Source organism: Herpailurus yagouaroundi, unplaced genomic scaffold (assembly GCF_014898765.1).
Source record: "Herpailurus yagouaroundi ecotype Mexico unplaced genomic scaffold, PumYag 182, whole genome shotgun sequence".
NCBI lineage: Eukaryota > Metazoa > Chordata > Mammalia > Carnivora > Felidae > Herpailurus > Herpailurus yagouaroundi.
Genome location: NW_024412413.1, coordinates 11,320,949 through 11,343,701, shown reverse-complemented (window position 1 = coordinate 11,343,701; position 22,753 = coordinate 11,320,949). Strand labels below are relative to the sequence as shown.

General features: G+C 52.0%; 1 protein-coding gene and 1 long non-coding RNA gene across 3 annotated transcripts in view; one reads left to right on the top strand and one right to left on the bottom strand.

The window, feature by feature from the left end:
* Window positions 1–21,518, bottom strand: part of CACNG2 (calcium voltage-gated channel auxiliary subunit gamma 2) — a 108,438-nt gene extending 86,920 nt beyond the window's left edge. Inside the window, exon 1 of the mRNA XM_040490919.1 lies at window positions 20,410–21,518. Within this exon, the coding sequence (XP_040346853.1) occupies window positions 20,410–20,620 (211 nt within the window). The 5' untranslated portion in view covers window positions 20,621–21,518. The remainder of the gene's footprint in view (window positions 1–20,409) is intronic.
* Window positions 21,519–21,524: 6 nt separating this feature from the next.
* The window catches only part of LOC121040412 (uncharacterized), a 28,999-nt gene continuing 27,770 nt past the window's right edge, over window positions 21,525–22,753 (top strand). The window contains exon 1 of one of the 2 annotated variants that reach the window (XR_005795273.1): window positions 21,525–22,042. This is a non-coding gene — a long non-coding RNA (uncharacterized LOC121040412). The remainder of the gene's footprint in view (window positions 22,043–22,753) is intronic. The other variant, XR_005795274.1, reaches the window with a different exon arrangement.

Sequence of the window (22,753 nt, the reverse complement as noted above, 5' to 3'; positions counted from 1 at the left end):
ATCATTGCTACCGTCATGATCATCACCACCACCAACACCACTACCGCCACCATCATCGTGATCATCTCATCACCACCACCATCAGCACCACCTCCTTCACCACTATCTTCACTGTTACCACCATCACCACCACACCTAATAACTCTGATTCTGTCCTGCACCGTTCCATTCTTTGTCTCCTGTCAACCTTTATTTTATTTATTTATTTATCTATCTATCTATTTATTTATTTATTTAGAGAAAGAGAGAGGGAGAAGGAGAAGTAGAGAGAGAGGGAGAGAGAGAATCTTAAGCAGGTTCCATGCCAAGCATGGAGCCCCACATGGGGCTCAATCTCACAACTGGGAGATCATGAGCTGATTCAAAATCAAGAGTCAGATGCTTCACCAGCTGAGCCACCCAGGTACCTCACTCCTGTCAACCTCTTTATATATTTATTTATATTTTTAGAAATAGGAATGAACATGGAAAAATCACTTTCTATGTTTTTTATTTACAAATTTTTATCTGCTTTATTCATAAATAAGTTAGAAGCTCAAGATCTGCCGATGTATATCTCATTACTGATTGATTGATCAATCTATCCATCCATCCATCAGTCTATCCACCCACCCATCTAACTGTCCATCCATCCATCATCCATCTATTATCTATCTATCATCTATCATCATCATCTTTTTCTTTCTCTTTTTGGTTGTATTTCTAGGACTTTCTTCTTTTTCTTCAGACCTCCATGCTCACCTGCAGCTTGTTTGGAGCTCAAAACCTAAAGCGAACCAGTATGGCAAGTTAGCACATAGAGAATGCTTCCAAACACCCTAGTACAGAGACCAGAACTTTCTTATTTAGAAAGAGAATGATGAAGAGAAACTAAACTATTTTATCTTTCTGTGGGAAAAAAGAGTACATGTCTTTATTCAGCATCAAAAGTTTCTAAAATGGAAGAAGTCAGCAAATCCGAACCTTTGGTTCGTAGCCAGTGCGTTAGGGCCATCATGTGCACATTGTTGACATCCGGTGAGTGCTTGTTGAATTGGATTCGAGTGTCAGCTTTTGGACCAAAAAGGAATTAAACCCATAGTTCCTTGGGCCACCACCTTTATTCTCAGTCTCTTTTTGGGTCACATCCCTAATCTTTCCCAGTCTTTCCTTTTGTCCCTTATCAAAATTCATGACCCTGATGCTGAAGTAAAATTGATTATTAATGTTTGGAATCCATTGGGTATACAGGATTTAAGTCCCAACTCTTCCAACAACTAGCCTGAAAAGGTCATTTTTCTTTTGGCCTCAGTTCTCTCATCTGTGCAATGGGAATCAATGCCATATAGGAAACACAGTAGGAATTGAATGAAAGAAGGTCCATACGGTTGTAGCTCCCAAAGCACCCGGCTCATGGTAGGCATGTGTATGGTACATGTACATTTCCTGTGGAATATCACGTCCTCCTCTCTGTCCATTTCTGGCACAGCCAAAGGATGCCTGGGCTGCATGCTCTTAGGGATCAGCTCTCCTTCTGCCATCAGCTTGTTGTTACAATCCTCAGCCCTTAGGAGAACCTGATCGTTGAATTAGGGAAGTGTAACATAGGCAGACCAGGGGGCAGGATTTCCCTGTGAACTCACTGCCTTTTTACCCACCGCAGGAACACTCTGAGACAGCCCATCACCATGGACAGGAATGGTTCCTACAGCGTGGTGATGCTTGAGAAGGAGCTGCCGGGTGGGAAGCCCTCCTGTTGGAGTGAAGAGGGTGAGGAGGGAGCCCTGAACCTGACTCCCACCAGTGCACCTGTTAGCTGTGTGACTTAATCTCTCAGCTCCTTAATCTCTCCTTCCTGCTACGGGGGTTCCTAAAATAGATGCTGTGTGTTGTTCTGAGGAAACGACAAAAACACTTGGCACCTAGGAGTGTCCTCAGTAGATGTTGTTTTCCTCTCTTCCTTCTCTCTCTATCCTCCCTTTCTTTTTGAACACACTCTTTTCTTTGCGTTTCCTTTTCATTCGAGGTTCTGTGATACCAGATTTTGAGAAATGCTGACTGCTCACCGGTGGCTTGTATGGAACCCTACAGTTATTAGGAGGGTGGACACTAAGAAATCCAATAAACAATAAATATTTGTTTGTATAAATAAGAACGGCAACAACATAATTATTTGGGATCATTATTAAATTGTGAAATCAAATGAAGCCAAAGTGATAATAATTGCACTGAAAGTCAGTGGACAGCTACACCCTCTAATTTGTTTGAAAATACTACCCTACTTTGTTATTGATGCTTAATCACGCAATTATTAAAAAGAAGACCTCCAAGCTGACAATACTAATAATGGTGATAAATCTTCCTGACGTGGAGGGCTCTCACTTTGTTTTAATTGAAGGGAAGCTATGGAAGTGTTTTCCCTCATTTGAAAAAAATCTTCCTTTTTTTCTCAGGCCATCTGTCTGGCTATTAAAATCCCATCAGCTTCATTGCGAGAACGCTTACTTCCCCCACGCCTGCCATCCCAAAGGGGGCTCTTAGAGCCAACTAGTTCACGACAGCTCAGGCCCCTCCAAGGAAAAAGCATGCTGCTCTCAAGTTGTCCTTCCCTGGCCTCTCTGTACACGGCTGCATAGATGGTGATTTATTTCCAGGCCCCCACAGTAATACCCAGCAATCAGTTTATACCTTCGATAATGTGTTGATTTGTTCAACTGTTTAAGAAGTAACTGTCTCTTCTCAGCAGGCTAGGCTGTAACGAGACAGTGCTGGATGTTCAGGATAAACACGCTTGGGGTGAAGTTCAACGCTACGATTTCAAGACCATGCTCTATAGACGAGCCTGTGAAACTAAGTGGTTGAGTCAGGATCAAAGGTAGGGAAGGAAATACCTGTGTCCCTCTGCTCTGGTCCAACACCTGGTGTCCTAACCCACATTATTCCCAACCTGTCCTATGTCCCTCTAAATCCTTTCTCCTGTGATGGTCATGCAAGATGGTCATTACCATTATTACAAGGCTGGCCTCAGCGCCCCCCCGCCCCGCCCCCCACCAAGGACAATCATTACTGAGAAATCTCATAGCACCTCTTCACACTAGGGGCAAATCCTTCAATGTTGGAGAGACTCTAGAAAGAAATCCCTTCACTTCTGGGAGATGCAGAGGAAAGGGCTAATTCCTCTCACCCAGGTGGTCCTGGGAGGGACATCTCCTGAAGACCCTGCAGAAAAACAGAGGGAAGGTTCTCCAGCTCAAGCCAGTGTGTCAACAAGGGAGTTAGGCTCACGACCTCTCTCTGGGCGATAGTCCGCATCATTGTCCTTCTATAGATGTGAGAATGGGTCACATTTTAACTAAGAGCTGAGTGTTCCTGACGCCATAGAAAGGCTCTTGGAGTCCAAGCAATTTCTGTGGATTGACCCTCTGACCTTCTCTTCACTTTCTGCCCCTTTATCACTAAAGAAAAAAAAAAAAAGCTGTGAGTAATGGGAGTAAAGGGACACCCGTCTCTCCATCTTTTCCAAACCTGGGGGAAGGTTTATAGGTCAGAATGGTGCGTTTGCAAAGTGAATGATGGGCTATTGTGGTATCTGAGATGAATTTAGTTGGTAGAGGGATGAACATTTAAGCAGACTTAAGTGGAGTATTTTTAATATGTGTTAAAATTTTAACTAGTGCATTAAGCCAGCGATTCCTTGGCTATTATTGCTTAGGATGAGGCTAAAACAGGGCCATTTAAAGATAAGTGTTAAGTTAATAACAATACAGGTGGCACCTGGACACAGCAGACATAATGAAGGCGGAACCCAAATGGCTGAAGGGTGGGAAATCTTGATTTACAACATCACCGATCTTTTGAGCGCCTTCTCTGTGTACAAGCCCTTTATAGAGATTATTTTACAATTTATAACCCACTGCATGACAGGCATCATCATTCCGGTGCCCTGTGGCAGATAAGAAACAGCAGAGATGACCCCCCCTCTCCCTGAGGTTACAGAAGTGGTGGGGACTCAAACCCACGCCCGTCTGATGCCCCAGCGGGGCTCTTTCTGTTGGATGGCGCTTAGTCAATCAGTCAGGGAAAACTAGGGTAGGATGTGGTTGGGTTCTAGGGAATATCTACGGTCCCAGGCTGCTCGGGTGTGCGGTCCTGTCTCCCGGTCTGTAATTTTAGCCCGAGTCCCGGCCACAGGCTTTGCGGCTTCATCGCTCAGTCCACAAATACACCTCTCCTGCCTGGTTGTTCGCTGCGATCTCTGGGTCTCGGTGAGTTCTCCTCCCGCAGTGTTTTGGGGCTGGAAGGGGGTGTGTGTCCCTGCCTGGGGTGAGGCGTGCCGCTTCTCTTCCCTCCGACCAACTGTCACGGACCCTCCGACCAACTGTCATGGACCCTCCGGCTCCAAGGTTGCGGCTGCTCCAAGAGGGGATGGCCCCCTCCCATGCTCAGCCGTCTTCCCTCCCTCCCAGCGGCCTCTGCCCACCCTTTCCACGTCCCCCTCCCCCAACACCAACCTGGTTTTGCTGAGCTCCTGGTCCCGCCTCCTGCTCTCCCCAGCTCTCCCTTTTTAAGCCACTGTCTTAGCCTTGGCATGGGGTGCGGGGGTGGGGGCGGGGTGCGGCTTCCTATCCCTGCATTAGTGTTCCCTGTTCCCTCCCATCAGCCACCCCACCCATTCTGCCTCAGGCCATGTCCTTGTAACCCTGGTGCCATGTACGGGGAAGCCTGAAAGGCACAGTGTTCTCAAGCTAGAGGGGAGGCCCTTTGAAACAGACCTTCCCGGCCAGGTTCTTGTGTTCTCCTGGGAACTCAGTCCTGGGGGAGGGATTCTGCTATTCCAGGGCTGAGGCCGGGAGAGCGGCCTGTTCTCTGAGCTGCTGCTTCCATGGCAAGCCACGACTCGAACCAATGTATCCCTCCCTTCCTCCTTCTGTCTTTCCATCCTTCTTTCCTTTCCTCCTTTTCCCCCCTTCTTTCCTTAAAAAATTTTTTTTTGCTGAGAGTCGACTATGTGCCAGACCCTGGCTTAGCTATTTCATCAGACCGAATGGCCGATTTCCCACTTATTGACCAAATGCCCATCGTGTGCCAAGCACCCTGCCAGGCAATGAGACACACAGGCAAATCTGACAGCCCCCTGTCTCAAGAGGCTTCCTGCCTGGCTGAGGAGACAGAGACTGGGAAACAGAGAAGTCTGGGAAAGTAGAAAATCTTTGTGCACGTCGGAACTGGCGAGGACAGGAAACGCCACACCTCTGGCTTTTGCAGCCCGTGGGGAAAAGGCTCCGCGTTTCGATCAGCCTCCATCCCCCGCTTCGCTGTGTCAGCGTGAACACCACCACTGTGAATGCCAGACATAACACCCCATCTCCAAGTAGATGTCCCCGTCCCTCTGTTTCTCACTGCCATCTGAAGGCTCTCTTTGGCCAGATCCTACCGCCCTCCCATGTGACTTTGTGGGACAGGTGGAGAAGCCCGGAGCTCACCCAAGGGTGTGCAGGGGTGTAAGTGGGAGGAGGGGGCTGAAGAGATCCATGAGTGCTGGTGGTCCTGCCCAGAGAGAGGGTTGCACGTGGTCCCCAGGGAATTGGCCCTCTGGTTCCACCGAGCATTACTGAGCTCCTGCTGTGTGCTAAGCGCCCTACTGGGTGCGTGAGGTTCTGCACTGATGCTGGGATGGGACCGGGGTCACATGGATGCTGGTCCCAGCACCATTGCTGGCTGGTTCCACGCCGCTGGCGGAATCCCCTCCGTCTCTGGGCCTCAAGTTCTTGGGGCCCAAGGTGAGGGTCTGGACCAGATGAGCTCCCTGGATGCACTGCTAGATACCCTCCTTCAATCTGGAATAAAGATTATGTTTTCCAGACTTCCTTACAGCCAGTGTATGGTCAGGTGACAAACTTCTGGCCAATGAGAGCAAAACAAAAATGTTGTGTGATATCTTTTGGGACACTTCCTTAAGAACCATGGGACAGGTGCCCTTTTGCCTTTGTCTCTTCGTGCCATTCTCTGCCTTGAAGCCTGGAATCTGAAGACAGTGGCTGGAGCTCTGGCAGCCATTATAGACTGTGGGGTTGAAGGCCACACCACAGGGATGGTGAGCAGGTAGGCACCTGCGTCGCTAACCTGCTTGTGGTGCCTCCAGACCAAACTTGTCTCCAGATTGGTTTATTTAAGAGAGGAAAAACTTTTGTCTCATTTAAGCCTCTGTTAATTTTCTGTTTCCGTTACTTGCCAAATCTGATCCCTCCTCATACAAGCCCTAAAATCCCTTCCAGGAGTACCATTCTGAGGCTGTGACGTTAGGGCATCTTTAAACACTTGCTTCCCGTGCTAGGCACAATAATGGCCGCCTGCAGATGCCCCCCCCCCCCATCCCATTTCCTGGAACCTGTGAATATACTGTGTTGCATGCCAAAGGGGAATTAAGGTTGTAGATGGAATGAAGTTTGCTAATCAGTTGATCTTAAGAGAGGGAGATTATCCTGGATTATCCAGGCAGGCCGACTGTAATCACGAGGGTCCTTACATGTGGAGGAGAGAGGCAGGAGAGCCAGAATCAGACAGATGCAGCACGAGAAGGACTTTGGCACCTGCGGGGCTTTGAAAATGGAGGAAATCTTTCTGCCCCAATGGAACGCGGCCAGTCTCTAGAAGCCGGAAAAGGCCAGGAGACAGAGTCACCCCCTGCCGAGCCTCCAGAAGGAACACGGCCCGTTGACAACCTTGATTTTAACCCAGTGAGACCAATCTCAGACTCCCGACCTCCAGAGCTGTAAGGTGATAAGTTGGTGTTGTCTTAAGCCATTGAGTTTGTAGTGATTGGTCACAGCAGGCCGTAGGAAACGAATACACTCTGTCTGTTTCCTCCTGGGAAGGTAAGATCATAACCCCCACGCTAGAAAGTGCTGTGTGGCCTAAGGAAGATGGGTCCATAGGACGCGACCCAACACATAGGAGACCCTCAAACACCGTCCACTCTCAGGGAACACCAACCATTCCCGTCACACCTGTGGACACCACCTTCGACCATCAATAACAACATTAGCAGCAAAGGACCCTGGTCTCCCAGAGTTTCTATTCTTGTTGGGAGAGAAATAATATGCCCTCCAAACAAATTCAGAGAGCAGGAGGCTCGATGGAGAAAACAAAACAGGCAGGGGGAGGTTGGGAGGAGGATGGGTGATGCCAGCAGGGGGGGTCAGGGCAGACCCCCTTCGCCCGGAGCTGACTTGTTTCTGAGCCCCGCTCATGAGCACAGAGCCTGGCATGCCAAACATCCAACACATGTCACGTTGGATCATGTGATCATCCTCCCAGATCAAACTGCACGTCTAGAAGTTCATATCCTTTCTGAGCAATTTCCGGGCACCTCCTGTCCACCCTCCCCACCCTGCAAAAAAAAAAAAAAACAAAACAAAACACACACACACACACACACACACACACACACAAAACCTCTAGAAATTTCCCTCTTCTCTCCGAAGCTTGCTGGGCAAAAAAGGAAGAGAACCCCCCATGCTCCAGCAACGCCCCCTCCCTTCCCTCCTCGGCCAGGCCGACAACATGGGTTGTGTCCCTGGTGCCTGCCATTTAGTTATTGAATAAAGCAGACCACATGGCCTGTACGACAGGGTGCGCGTCCCGAACCGGGGTCAAGGTCAGAAAATGTCAGCCTCTGAAAGAGACGCTGTGGGGGTGGCGGCATATGGGTGAGAGGCTCTCTTTAAAGGCGGCAGCGTTTAGCACACGGATGGGATGCCGTGTGGGGAGCCGGCCGGGCTGGCCCTCCACCCGGATCTCATCAGCAAGCACTGCCCGGGGATGGGAGATATTCACGCATCTGTTCACGGAGGCGCTGCCTGCTTTGCCCTGTGAGTGGCTCTGCCCTGCCCGGGCTGCTCTGGTTTTGCTTAACATTCTCAGCATTTTTGGCCACCAGGAGACAGAGACGCTGCCTGCGACTTGCCGACTTGCCGTTGGCCTTAGAGGAGCGGCTGCGAATTCAGATGCGCTGCGGAGGGAGGCCGGAGGGAGGCCACAGGGGCGAAGCGGCCACAGAAGACACGTGGGAGCGGCGGGGACCCCGGGGGACTGCAGAGCACCTGCCATGCCTGAAGGGGCCACCTACTGTCCGCCCGGCCCCTGCCATCGGTGGCCAAACAGGAATGGGGCCCCGGGGTTACAAAAAAACCCGATTTGTTTTGTTTCGTTTTTCTCCCAAGTGAAGCCATGACTAGGAATTTTTATAGGAAAGTTCTTCGTTTGCGGAAGATTCGAGGGCTAAACACAACTCGCTGGCAGGCCACCGACTGCAACTGCTAGGGTGACCACCATCGCCACACTACAGATAAGGACAGTGGCACTTACTATGTATCAGCATCTCGCCGAGCACTTTACACGAGCATTTTGCTAAAATCTCATGACCAACTCATGAGTGACATACAACGTTTCCCACTGACACATGAGAAAATCGAGTCAGAGAGGTGACACTCCTCATCCAAGGTCACCTCGCTGATAAGTGATAGGTTTGGGGCTTGAACCCAGGCCGACAAATGCCAGAGCTGACTGGAGCTCCAGGCCTGGCTGGAATATCCTGGGATTACGATGGTGCTGGGAGAAAAATCTGAGATTAACTATGTATCCTAATCTCAGACGCGAAGCTACGTTCTATGTCCTTTTTCTATAGTCATTCATCCATCCATCCATCCATTCATTCATTCATTCAACAAACACTGACTGAGCTCCTACTATATGCCCGGCACTGGGCGAGGCCAGGGGGACACAGGTGGGAATCACTCTATCCAAGACGAAAGGTCTCGTCATCTCCCTGCAGATGTCTCCTGTTTGCTCGCACCGACTCAGACAAGGTCACTCACGGTCACACCTTACTTGACACAACGACAGTCCCCAGGTCCTGTGGATCCTCTAGGGTCAGTCCCCTGCCCTGGGCCAGCTGCTTCATCACTTCCCAGACCATGCAGTCCCCTCCTTCCTGGAGTCTCCGCTCTGTCCTCCCCGCCCCGTCCCCATCTTTGCTTCCCGAACGATCCTTCCAAAGTGCGAGTTTGACCATGTCCCTTCCCTTCCCGACATTCTCCTCTCTGGGCTCTTTGCATGCACAGCACGGCCGTCCCTCCACGATGTGGGCTCTGTCCAATCTTGTCCCTCGGGTACTAATACCTTCCCTTCCCTCCCCGCCCCCACCGGGCTCCCAGCAATACCAGAAACCTCTTGTGCTCCCCTGAACACTCCGTGCTGTCTCACAACTCTTCCTGGGGCAGGGTCCCCACCCGGAGCGTGGCTGCTTGTGTCCCTCTATCCCCCACTAGAGCAGAAGCTCCTGGAGGGCAGGGGGCCCCGTCTTTCCACCTTTTTAAAATCTGGAGCCTGGGATGGAACTTGGCACATAGTAACCGAGTGAATTTTGTCGATGAAAAGGATTGGGGAACTCATGGTCTAGAAGCGGAGACAGAACTGGGAACAAGCAACGGGAAGAGGGAAAGTGTGTTAGAGACGCATGTGGATGCTGTGGAAGGAAAGAGGGAGGGGTTGTAACCTAGTGGGAGGCAGCTGAGGTGTCGGGGAAGTGACAAGTTAGCTGAATCCCCGGGGACAGGTGGAATGTGGTTGGGAACAGGTCCTTCTGGGACAGGGTGGGGGAGAGGGAATAAATAAATAAATAAATAAATATATATTTTTTTCACCCCTTTCCCCCTCCAGAAGCTGTAGCTAGCACGATGTCCATGCGCTTTGAAGCATTCTTCTGTCTTCAGAGCAACGAAAGAAACTGGCAGTCCCTCTACGTCCCCCCACTCTGCCCTGCGTAAGGAGCATACTCCTAATGTAAGCTTCAAAGTTCTGAAGACTGCATCATGCATGGAGTTCAAGTTCTCCAAGAGATTTATTTATAAACTTGGGGGCTAGGGGATGATGGGAAATGCAACAATTAGCGCACTAGGAAGGCTGTGCACTGGTTTGGGGGACGCACAGACTTGGGCTGGAATCCCAGCTCTGCGACTTGCTGTGTGCCCTCGGGCGAGTTACTTAACTTCTCTGAGCCTCTTAAGATGGAGATAAGGGGCATGACCGCCTGTACGTTCAGAATTGTGAAAGTTACGCAAGAGCTAGCCTCTGAAAAGCATCTAAAGAGTGCTTAGCGCGAAGGAAGCACGCCACGAATGATCAGCTATTATTATTTATGTTATCATTACTGTTGACGTGATGCCAGGGTTACCTTCTTTGCCAAACACGTTGCAGGAAAACCTGGGGAGAAGAGTTTCCAACCTTAGGGAGACTTCAAGAAGGATGAGGGATAAGACTCGTGCAGACAGAGGGCTGGGGGCAGAGAAGTGACAGAAAAGACTGAAGGATCCTTTAGGCAGAGAAAGCGAGAGAGGAAAGCCAACGGGGCAAGACTGGAAGAAAGGCCAGCAGCCAGTCACCAGTGGATTGTGCCCCACAGCCAGGGCAGAGAGAGGCTGGCACCGAAACTGCACGGTGGATGCTGTAGAGCAAAGCAAGGTGCTGATTCCCCATACAACGTGGCCACAGCAACCGTGCACCTGGGATCTCAGAGCTAATCCTCGGCACTCTTGTTAGCAGCTGGAAGACTACTCAAGGTCAAGGAAGTTCAGGGAAGAGTGAATAAATACAGCGTCAGGAAGGGAAAGGAGTGGTGACTCCTCAGAGGCAGACTCAGGGCTGCTAAGTCAGTACCTCTGGGCCGGGTGATAAGGACCAGGATTTAGATTAAGAGAAAAGGCCGGCGGTGGCCTTATCGGCTTCCTGAAGCTCATTTATGGCAAAGCTGCTGCCCTGGGGGGGTGGGGGTGGGGGGTGCAGGGTGCCAGGGAGACACCTGCCTCTTCTCGGGTCTTTCACCAAGTGGCTCCAGCCGAGCCTAGGAGAAAAGCGCGGTCTAGAGGATGCTCCGGGTTTTTCTTTGGAAGCCAGGTCCCTGCCTCAGTGGGAGCTCCTGGAGGGCAGGTGCCGCTTAGCTGTTCACCCAACGCTGGCTCCTCAGCATTGTCTCCGTGCCAAGGCAGACCCGGCCCCGCCGGCACGGAGCATACAGCCCCTAAAGGGGCACACGGACCACAGGCAGGTGAACGCTAAAAAGGAAAAAGTCAACGTGAAAGGCAGAAAAGGGAAAGGAAAGAGGCTCATGGGACTGTGGGCTCCAGGGGAAAGGGTGACATCTGAGCAGAGAACTTCTGCATCTTTGTCACCGGAGGGGCTACACCCGGAAGTCAAAAGAGAAGGGGGGCGGATCCCGATGCACCTGTTTTGCCCATTCCCTAGGATCTTCTCCCTTCTCTCTGTTTACTACAACCAGCTCCGCGCAACTTACGTGCTCACTCCCTTTCCTGGGACAGAGCTCACCACCTCTGGCCCCTGATGCCTGCCACCCCCCCCCCCCCACCCCCGCCACCCCCACTGTGAGAGACTCAGCCTCCGGGGAGCTCACTGGGGGGCCACGCCGGTTGCCACCCTTGCTTCCGCCTTGCTGGGCCTCCCTTTCTCCCAGGTGGAAACACACACCGCCCCGTGAGCCACTTCTGTCCCTCTGGAAGGCGGTCCCACCGCCTCCCAGACTCACCCCTCCATCTACCTTCCAGCCGCGTGGGACCCTCTGCACGGTGGCTCGGGCGTCTGTTTCTGCACACGGCCCTTCCCTCGGTCTGAGGTGCTCACCCTCTCCCCAGCTTGCTCACCCCTACGCATCCTTCAGAACCCGGTCTCCCCCCGCATCCACCCCTCCCCGGTCTCTGCGCTCCCAGAATCCCCTGTGCTTATGCTTCCTGCTGTCCCGTCATCTTCGTGTGTTCACAGCTGTGTCTCCCCTGCCAGATGAGAAGTCCCTGTGCCCCGAGGGCAGAGACTGAGCCTTTGACTCTGTCCTCAAAGCTCGTACCGCTAGTGCTCCGGGAACAGCTACTGAGCAGAGATCAACTATCGCCCTCTCCCTTGTCGAGAAAGGTGTCGGTAGGACCACACTGTTCCGCCCTCTGCTGCTCCCGGAGTCACGGGACAGGCACCAGCTGCCTGCGGGCAGAATCCCTTGGGCTCTCTCGGCACCCTGCCCGCAGGCCAGAAAGCTCACCACCTTCCTTTGGTTCGAAGGCGCGTGATTCAGGTTGCAAGTTTTCTGAAATTTGAGCGCGTTTGACAATTGATGTGTCCATCAAATTTGCCCTCCCCCGCCCCCCGCCCCCAAAAGCTATTTTTTTTTTTTTTTTAAATTTTTTTTTTTCAACGTTTATTTATTTTTGGGACAGAGAGAGACATAGCATGAACGGGGGAGGGGCAGAGAGAGAGGGAGACACAGACTCGGAAACAGGCTCCAGGCTCTGAGCTATCAGCCCAGAGCCCGACGCGGGGCTCGAACTCACGGACCGCGAGATCATGACCTGGCTGAAGTCGGACGCTTAACCGACTGCGCCACCCAGGCGCCCCCCAAAAGCTATTTTTAAGAGGATGGTCCACTTCGTAAATTAACGGTGCCCGGGAAGCGAGGGAAGACGGGACCGGGAGAATACGGCACCTTTCGTAGCCGGGAGAGAGGACCGGGATGCCGTGAGGTCATGCGACTCAGCCACGATCGCACAGTGGTCGACCTGCATTTCTGGGGGGTCGGGGAGCACACTTAACATCCCTCTTCCCTCTCGTTCCTCTTTTCCAAAAGTCTGCTGCATAGGACTGAGCCGCATTCAAACTCCAGCGCAAATTCTCCACGGTCCTAACTGATTGTAAGGGGCACCAGGAATCCCTCTGAACTTGCGGGAGGGCGACGAAGGCAACGACAGGGCCATGTCACATAGCCTGTTCCTCAGGATCCCCCACGGGGCCTCACCGGGATGGCCCTCAGGCAGGTGGGGGCTTGCTCACCACTGCTTTCTTTTTTTAATTAAAAAAATTTTTTTTTAAATTTATTTTTGAGAGAGAAGGAGAGAGAGGGAGAGAGAGAGAGATTGAGAGCAAGCAGGGGAGGGGCAGAGAGAGAGAGGGAGACACAGAATCCGAAGCAGGCTCCAGGCTCCGAGCTGTCAGCCCGGAGCCTGACGCGGGGCTGGAACTCACAGACCACGAGATCATGACCTGAGCCGAAGCCGGCCGCCCAACCGACTGAGCCACCCAGGCACCAGGCACCCCGCCACTGCTTTCTTCTGTTGGCACAGGGCTGGCACCTGCCCTCAACACCTCCACTGAGTGTATTTTGAATTTAGTTGATTGGAGTGGAGTATTATCTATTCCCGGCCTTCTCTGCGCTGTCCCGGGAAGTTTGGAGGCCTTGATGGCATTGGGATGGAGACGGGGGGGGAACACGCCGAGAAGAGAGGAGAACGGAGCCCGAAACCTCGCAACAACCTTAGGGGCAGGCACTGTCACCTCCACCACGTGGATGGCACAAGGGAGGCACGGAGACAGAATTCGCTAGCTCAGCGTCACACAGCTTATAAGCAAGAAGCCAGAAGTCAGAGAGCAAAACTCCGCAAGACTAACAAGGCCTCGCACCTTTGAGTCCTAACTACCTCCGAAGCCCTCTCCCCACACCGTCCAGCACTGCCCCCCCAAACTCTCTACCTGCCCCCCCTCCCCCAGCCACCGGCCTCACCCAGGCCCCTGTCTCGTTCTTCCTCACTGATCTCTGCACTTGCTGCCCTCTGAACTGGAATGATCTTTTTTCCTCTCTTCACCCCATGAACCCCTACTCCTCCTTCAGATAATCGTTCTCACCTCACCTCCTCAGGGAAGCCTTCTCGGATTAGATACCACCTCAATATTGCGAACTCACAGCCCCATGTGACCTCCCTGGAGAGCACTATCCTAGTTGTAATGTACATATATTTTTAAAAAAATTTTTTTAACGTTTATTTATTTTTGAGACAGAGAGAGACAGAGCATGAACGGGGGAGGGTCAGAGAGAGAGGGAGACACAGAATCTGAAACAGGCTCTGGGCTCTGAGCTGTCAGCACAGAGCCCGACGCGGGGCTCGAACTCACGGACCGTGAGATAGTGACCTGAGCCGAAGTCGGACGCCCAACTGACTGAGCCACCCAGGCGCCCCTGTACATACATTCTTTGAATTAGGGTCTCTGAGGATCGGGGGCCGTGACCCTGAAGGCACCACCTCAACCCCTGGCCCAACCCCTGGCCCTTTGCCGAACTTCACCAAAGGTTTAACAAATAAATGAGCGAAGGAGTTGCCTGACCCGTGACTGTCAACCAACCCAGAAGCTTTAAATGCGTATTTCACTTGAATACGGGTATTTTGGCCAAAATACTCATACCTGAGGCGAAAGGGAACCATTGGATTTTGCATAGTCTAAAACATCTCTTGTGTTATTAGTTTGGATTTGTGCCTTCTCCTCCCCACTGACCTGAAAGCGAACGCTCGTGGGAAGCCCTCCCCAAGGATCTCGGTGACAGCCGCTGTGGGTGATGTGGAGGCAGGAAAACACGGCCACCGTCTATTTAGAGGACGCTCACCGCCCGGCACTTCCTTCCCAGGCATTCGGTTGTTCTCCCAACTCTTTTTTATTACCTTTCCTTATTCTCGTCCCTTGCGTGTGGAACACCACCCTTCCTTGTCTCTCTCCCCCTCGCTCCCTGTCGCCCTCCTCTGTGTTGAGTTCTCCATTTTCTGGAACGTCAGAAAGAGGATGCTTTTGTCACCACCGCTCACCGTAGATCAGTTCGAGAACGATCCTTTGCCGGTATGAAGGGACCACGGGCTCCGAATCCCCGCCCCGCTAAGCAGGCAGTCGCGGTTTGCTCATTCACCAGCGAAGGTGGGCTGACGTCGGGCACGTCGTAACCGCTGTGGCTGCAGCAACGAGCAAACCAGACAGAAATCCCTGCCCTCGTGGAGCTGACTGGCCGGCGGGGGAGACAGACGGCAACTATCCCGAGTAAACTATGGAGTGTGCTAGAAGGTGGTAAGGACTCCGTAAAGGAAAAGGAGGCGGAGTAAGGAGGATTGTAGGAGGGGTACAGGTTGGGCTTGTCGATCTTGACCGCCAATAAGATGGTCAGGGAAGCCGCCCTGTGAGAAAGCTGTTTTGCTTTCCTTTTACAGAAAAGGAAACCGAGGCTCGGAGAGGTTAAATGCCGTGCCCCGAATCTCGCCGGCTGCAGGGCTTGGAACGAACCCAGGCCCGAGTGGCTGCGAAAGTCCTTCAGCTACACGACATGCCACAAAGCTCCATCTGAAAATGTACAGGGGACATACGTTTGCTATTTTCTGAAAGATGCTTGCAGCTATAAAGCTGAGGACACTTCCAGACTTCCAAACCGGAAGGGCAAACCCACAGAGGCGCGTGGCGGGTCTGGCCTGAAGCTCAGGGTCGCGTTCCCTCAGCCTCACGGGAGTGAGGGAATTATGGCAGAACCGTCACGCTGCGAGGAGCGGGTCCGGTGGGCCAGGACAGGCTCAGGCTGGGCCCTGGCTGGGGGACACTTCAAGGGACACAGACAGAATAAAACCCAGGGCTAGCAGTGAATATGAGCACAGGGCCACAATAGGCCAGGGTATGTGCATAGAGCCCTCTGGAGGCTTGCGGGGTGGAAACAGGGTCCTGGATTCAAGTTCTGGCTCTGTCCACGTGGCCTTGGTGGGTGGTGTCACCCCTGTGTGCCTGGTTCTGCTCAGCTGTAGAGGGACACGGGGGCGGGAAGGGCAGCACGGGTGGGCAAGGGCTCCAGAGTTTGTGCCTCAGTAAAGCACTCAGGTTTGCCTTCCCAGGTGAGGATGCTTAGGTCTTGGCCCTGTGGAAAACTGGTCAGCACCTAAGACCTCGGGGACTGTTCTCAGGATCCTGGGGACTGGGTGGGGAGGTGTGCTAAAGCATAGAAGATTCTGGGGTAACTACATGGGGACGGTCCCTAATGCCTGCTCTCTACCCACAGTGTCTCTTCTGGTGCCTCTTACAACCCACCTGGGCTTGGATGTACTTTAAAAGCAGGAAAGGGAAGAAAACCAATGGGTTATCTATTTATTTTTCCCTTGCTTGCAGAGACTGAGTTTACTGACAATTTTCCGTTGGCCAGTTAGGAGCGGCACGACCTTAAACACGGACTCCTTCTGAATCCTCTTAGTTTGTGATGATGAGTTCCATGACTCATTATTACTCTTGTAAAAAAGAAGCACCAGGAAGAACAAACAGACCATCCTGACTTCCTCGCCTCCTTCTTTCTCGATTACTCGACTGTCACACGTCCTTATGGTGTTTGAGTGAAGTTAAATAATCTTAAGGATTTCGGAATCAATCCACCCATCACCATGTTTATGCGCCCCCCCCCCCCCCCCATTGTGCGCAAAGCGCCGAAGGAGAGTCGAACGGGGAATCTGACTTGAATTCTGGAGTGATGGGTCCAGGGTGTGAAGCGACTTCCACAATCAGCTCGCCCGACACGCGAAAAAGTAAGATGACCTGGGAAAGGCTGTTGGCCTTCCTAAAATAAAAGATACATACTTTCCTTCTGGAGAAGCAAGGCAGCCATGGCTGAACCCAGCCTGGAGCCCTCACCACCTCTCAGGCCGGGCAAAGGGTACGCGACCGGGAGGTGGGCAAAGCCAGTTCGGGCAAAGCGAGACACTTCTTGCTCAAAGGGAGCGGGGACGTAGAACGAGTGGCAGAGTCACCGTGAGCAGGCAGCACGTGGAAGCAAAGACAGGAGGAGCCGTGGCTGGAAGAGGAGCTCAGAGATTCAGCAGAGAGAATGTTAACAGCCCAGACAGAAAGAGTTCTGTGCTGCCTCACAGCAAGGAAAGGGATGCGCGCGAGAGAAGGGAGGGCGGTCTCTGCTCTAGACCACGTTGCACGGCTGTTGGTTCCTCCTCTGCAGGGCCGGAAATCCTCTGGGGGGGACGCGCCCCCCCCCCCCCCCCCCCCCCGCACAGAGGGGAGGAAGGCGAGGAAGGCGCAGGGGAGGATAAACACAGAGTGAATTTCTTGCTGCCCCTGGAGACCATGATTCCTTTCGGTGACAGCAGAGGTTAATATCTATCCTGAGCAGCAAGCCACCGCTCGGCCCAGAGACACCTCGCTCGGAGCAGCTGTTTTAGTGTCCTGTCATGGGTTTTATTGAACTATATTCCCTGAAAGGGCCAATCCCTCTCTCCATTTGGAGGCTCTTAGCGCAGCTTTCCTGAAAAGTTCAAGGACTTCTCCTATCACGCTCCACCTGTCTGTATCCACGCACAGACTGTCCCACCCCCTCGATCCCAGTAAAGACCCCAGTCCCCTAGGAATTTCAAGTTCGCACAGACGCTCCTATTTACCCTGCACAAGGGGAAAAAAAAATTAAAAGGTTGTAACTTCTTGATCTCCCTTGTCTCCCGCTGTGTGTCTACCCCTAACAGGTGGCCGTGTCCCTCCTCATTCTTCAGCAGACTGATTCACTTCAAAAGCAGCAATGGAGGCAGGCAAATATTTGCTGATTCTTATTTTCATCAAGAAGGGAAGGGGGGTGGGGGAATGGCGGGGGGAAAGCACGTCAGGAGACAAAAAGCCCGAGTGAAAACCCGAAAAGCCGCAGAGATCAGAAGCAGACGGGGTTGTCTTTCCCTCTGGAGTCATCAGGAGCATCTTGGGGAGATTTGAAGTCTGTTCACAAACTTTTGGGGTATGGGCAGGAAACACAGTAAAGAGGCGACGGGGGAATCTTTCCTGAAGGTCCAAGTTTCCACACACAAAAAACATAGATTGGGGGAAATGTAAAGTGCCGACAACTGGATCTCCATAAAGGCTGACCCTATTTTGAATGCTCCAAAAAGCAAGCACAGAAACACCTCACAAGAGCCATCTATGCTAACCTGCAGAGATAAGTGCTTTTCCAGTCTGTGGAAATCAGTGCATTCTTCCAAAATAAGTGGGTGGCTTCAAACCTTCCAGCCACTTCCTAAGTGGCCAAGGCCCGACTTCCTGGGGGCAGTCCCAGGTCCGCGAAGCCCCATATGGACGGACGCGTTGGAAAATGCAGGCGAGGTTGCACACCCCCCCCCCCCCCCGGCCACCCGGAGCACCCACCCTTCCCGCCTGGGCCTTGGCCACAAGTGGAAAAGGAATAGCATCCTGGAGGGAGCCTGGCCCAGCCCCCCCTCACTGCCCGGAGGCCCCAGGCCTGGGAGAAGGGCCAAACCCAGAGCTCTGGTGCGCACCACACAACCCTTGGGAGGTGTTGTAATCCTAACCCTTTCTGGGAGATGATTCGGGGGTGAGGGGGGGGTGGGGTGCCGTGTGGTGAGAAAGCGAGGGGGGTGGGCGGCACATTTGGGGACGCAGACACCAAACACATGGAATTTAAATGAAAATACTTAAGCCTTTTAATACACAAGTGATCCAAAGCCACCTCCAGTCCACTTGCCTTCTGGGAATTATAAAATGTTTCAAAGATCCCAGTACATGAAGAATTTGCAAGTAAAGCCCTGATAGGAAAGTACGTTTATACCAACTTACCAATTTCTGAGTATATTTCTCCTAAAATAACATTCCGTCTTTCCTCTAATTTCTTGGCTGCCTGTCTCCATCCGACTAACATCCAAGGAAGGCAAATTGCTCCTATGATCATTTCCCTAAAGCAACTCTCATTCACTTTGCTTTTCTTCTCTTTTGGAATAAAAGTCTGCCATAAATGTTTAATTAAATGGAAGCCTTTCCACTGTTAATGACAAGCTGCTCGAAAGGCTTTTCATTCTTTAAGGACGGGTGTGTTTAAAACGCTCCCTATTAATTTCCTGATATTGATTCTCTGGCTGGGGAAGAGCATAGAGTATTCAGCCTACAGCTCTCCTGCAGACTATGTTCAAGGCAGCGGTTTGGATTGAGAAAGGGCACCAAATGCAGTATGCGTCAAATAGACCATCGCTCAATGAAGTCACTTAGCTATTCAAAACATGTTCAGCCATCACTCAACCGCTTGCACCAAGAATGTTGGGAGGGGGGCACGAAACTGGTGCTCTTTCCCAGACATAATCGCTTCCCACAGAGCGGCTTTGGCTCAGTTTGGGTTAGACCCTGGGGCCACATCAGTTTCTCCCTCTGCTGTCTGTTTCCCCTCTCTTCTCCCCCATCTCCTGGCTTCAAGTCCTTGCATCACCATCCCATGGTGAGCTTAACAAACAATTCTGCAGTCCCCGCTTCCCAGCGCTGCCTCAAACGGCCTCCGGTATTGGTTCATGTCAGAAGCAGAGCACATAAGCCTTTCTCTCCACGCAGAAACACGTATCTCTCTGTGCACATCCTTCTACGGGTAGCTGTAGCTTGTACATACGGATATCTCTATGTATGTATATATACACACATGGCCATTCAAATGCGGTCCCTCGTATTAAAGTCTGTTGCTAAATGCAGGTTGTATGACCTGCAGGAGTTTTTTCTGTGCTTATGAACGTGGCTCAGAAGCACATGCCTTTAGCGGTACCCCGAGCTCCCAGGCTTCTCACGGTGGGGACCCCTTTGGCCACAGCACATGCACAGGCACACACGTCTCAGTGACCCTGCAAGATCAAGGCAAACAGCTGACACCCCCAGTCCACTGCCCCCCCCTCCACTCCCTCCCTCAAGCTCCCCAAGCCCTCGCCTCTCTCTCCCGGCCTCCCTGCACAATGTCTGATGCTCAAGCTGGCTGCAATGCTGACCGTACTCGCTTCTGGATAACAGACATGTCACTGCGTGGAAGTGAACCGGTTCTCAGCCTAACCCGCAAGTGAACTGCTGTTTATCAGAACTTGGGCTTGTTTCCTGTGAGAGACGTATGTATTTTTGGACTTTGTAAACGTTAAAACACACACATACACACACGCAGCCAGTCGCCCCGAAAGATATGTGTGGGTTCGTAGACATTACGAAATGCTCTTGAACTCAGCTTGCGATCCTGGAATAATTAGGATTTACCAAATAAGGATTCTTAGAAACAACAGATTTTTTTTTTTTTAAAAAGGAGATTTGCAGATGATGATGTGTCTGGGACTTTTGGGGAGTAAGGGGAGGAGGAGGGGGGAAAGGAAGCACATTTTTGAATTCTTCATTGCGAAAAGAGGAGCAGCGTTGACAGAAACAGCTATTTCCCCCCCTTGTAGATGGCAGTGCTACACCAAATGGAAAATCCTAATGATTCCAAAGCAGGCAGAGCTCATTTGACTTTAAAAGACAATCTCTTGTTGTTTTCATCACATCACAGATCATTCCAATGAAGAGGTTTAGGGGAAGGGGGGGTGGTGGTGGAGGCTTCAGAGTTGAGTATGGCTTTTGCTTATTGATTTTCTTTCCTCTGAAACTAACCCAACCAACCTTGATCTGTGGTAGGAAGGAGTGAAGTAAGAAAATGGTGGAATGTGAAGGGGACTTATTTGGAGGAGGGTGGGGAGGGGGAGTGAAAAGGGGAGGGGTGAGGTGGAGAGGGGGAGGAGATGGGAAATCAAATACCTTCTAGACAGCAGGTTCTCCATAATCCAGAATGGGTCATAACTTCCTCGTTCTTTTTGCTGGTTTCATTCTCACTGACACTTTTGGTCTTGCAAACCCCTCTGGAGTAGAGCCAATAGTCGGTTCCCACAGCTATGGTCATCAGACTGAAGGCAGCGAAAGCACCAACGGTGGTTAAAAGCATTTGAACACCTCGATCAAACAGCCCCATAATTCTTCATTATATAAACACCCAACCGACTTCTGGTTCTCGGGAGAGTGTGTGTGAGGGTGCGAGTACTAAAGCAAAAAAATAAAAATAATTCCACTACTAATATAATGGATCTGTGTGTGAATAGAGAATATGGAGAGATATAAAACCAGGGAGGTAAGAAAAGCTCACGGAAAAGAGTGTAAATTATAAAGATCACACGGGAAGAGAGGCTTGCCTTTTGAGATCAGAAACTGTTCCAGTTGCAGTAAAATTTTTTTTAAAAAAAGGAGGAAAAAAAAAAATAAAAAGACACCCCCCACCCCCCCAAGTGAGATGCCTTAATCTCTTTTCCTAAAATTCTGGTCTCCAGTTTCCATATGTGATAGCTAATTTGGAGATGGCTTCCACAGTGAACCAGGGAACAGCCGCATTCTCAACACAATCTCTCATGGTCGGGACCTAGACAGTTAGAGATTGTAAAAGCCGGGATGCAACCTTCCGTCTTCGTTCTCGGCTCTGCGGCCTGCGCCATGAAAATCCTTTGCTTCGCCAGTTCTCTTCCTTGGGGGGGGTGGGGGTGTCTCGGGCGCTTTCGTTTCAGACCAGACTTCCCAGTATTCTGTAAGCCCTTGATCTCAGCTGAACAGGTGCGGGGGTCTCGCCTTCCATGGTTTTGCCCCGGCAGCGGCAGCGGCGGCGGCAGCAGGGCGGGCAGGCACGGCGGCGGCGGCGGCGGCGGCGGCGGCGGCGGCAGGACGAGCAGCGGCGGCGGTTATTGTTGTTGGTGGCGGGGGTAGTGTTGGCGAAGTGGGGGAGGGAGGGGGTTTCTCCCGGAGAATCGAGGCGGGTTTCCCTCCCCCTATCTGCAAAGCTCCTGGAAACAAGGGAGCCGGCGTCTTGCTGCAGGATGGGCCGCCCGCCTGCCCCCCCCACTCGCTGCCGGCTCGGCCCCCGGCGGAGGCGCTCCCACCTACTGCATTACCGGGTGGTGCTGAACTGGACAGCTCCCTGCGCCGCCCGCTCCGCGCGCGCCCCGGCTCGCTGGGCGGCCCGCCAGGAGGGGGGCGCGGGCCGGAGTCCTCCCTCCCTCCGGGGGCGGCAGGGCCGGGGCAGAGCCGGGGGCTGCCTTCCCTCTTTTTACCCCTCTCCCCAAATCCTAAAATGAGCGCTCTTCTGGGCTCCCGGAGCTCGGAGGAAGGCGTAGCTAGAGATAGCTTGCTCCCTCTCCCTCTCCCTCTCCCTCTCCCTCTCTCTCTCTCTCTCTCTCACTCTCTCTCCCCTGCCCTCCCCCCTTGGTGTTTCTTCCAGCTCAGCCTCCTTCTCATTCCATCTCTACGTGCCCAGAGCTTCAAATACAACCCTCCCATCGCAATCAGATGGGCACAAAACTTCAAGCAGCCGTTTCTCTGCCTGGAAGCGGTGAAAATATAGCCTGGATGGGTAATTACAAACACGGTCTATCTGTGTTTTTCCAATCGTCGTTTTCACTTTGCTGTCTTGGGGGGATTTGTTTTGTGTTCTGTTACTGGCACGTTAGCCGCGTCTCCTTCTAGTCGTTCCTCTCTCCGTCTCTTTGTCTCTCTTTCCGGCTAACGGGGTGTGCAGTGCACCGTGTGTGTTTCTCTGTAGTTTTCCGTGAAATTCCGACTCTGCTCCCACAAGCAGACATTTTGGAAAGATTATTCATGGAAAAGGGTGCGAGAGGGTGGCTGGTAGCTGGGGCTTGGGCAGTGATTTTCATCTCAAGGATAAACCTGTTTGCAGGGGAAGTGGGTGAAATGGAATCCTTCTAAGTTTCCGTGTCATTCATAAACTGGATTGGAAGAGATAAAAAATCTCCCTGCTGTGAACACTGAAACACATCACAGCCCTCCCCTCTTCCTCAGCAGAATCGTTATGCTGGGTTAATTACAGCGTTACCTCTCATTCCTATATGTGCAACTTTTCCTTAATGTGACTCCTGGAGAAAGGAGCCCATCAGATTCCTGCTGATATTGATTACATTTTTCTCTGATCAGTTTCGGAGTTAAGTGAGAGCGCATGAGGCATGATGTAGGTGCCCTGTTTTTCATTTTTGGGGGGAGCGCCCTAGAGAGAGGGGTGAGTCTGGTGGGTCCGTTGGGGGTTAGAGGTGTTTGAATTTCCTCACTC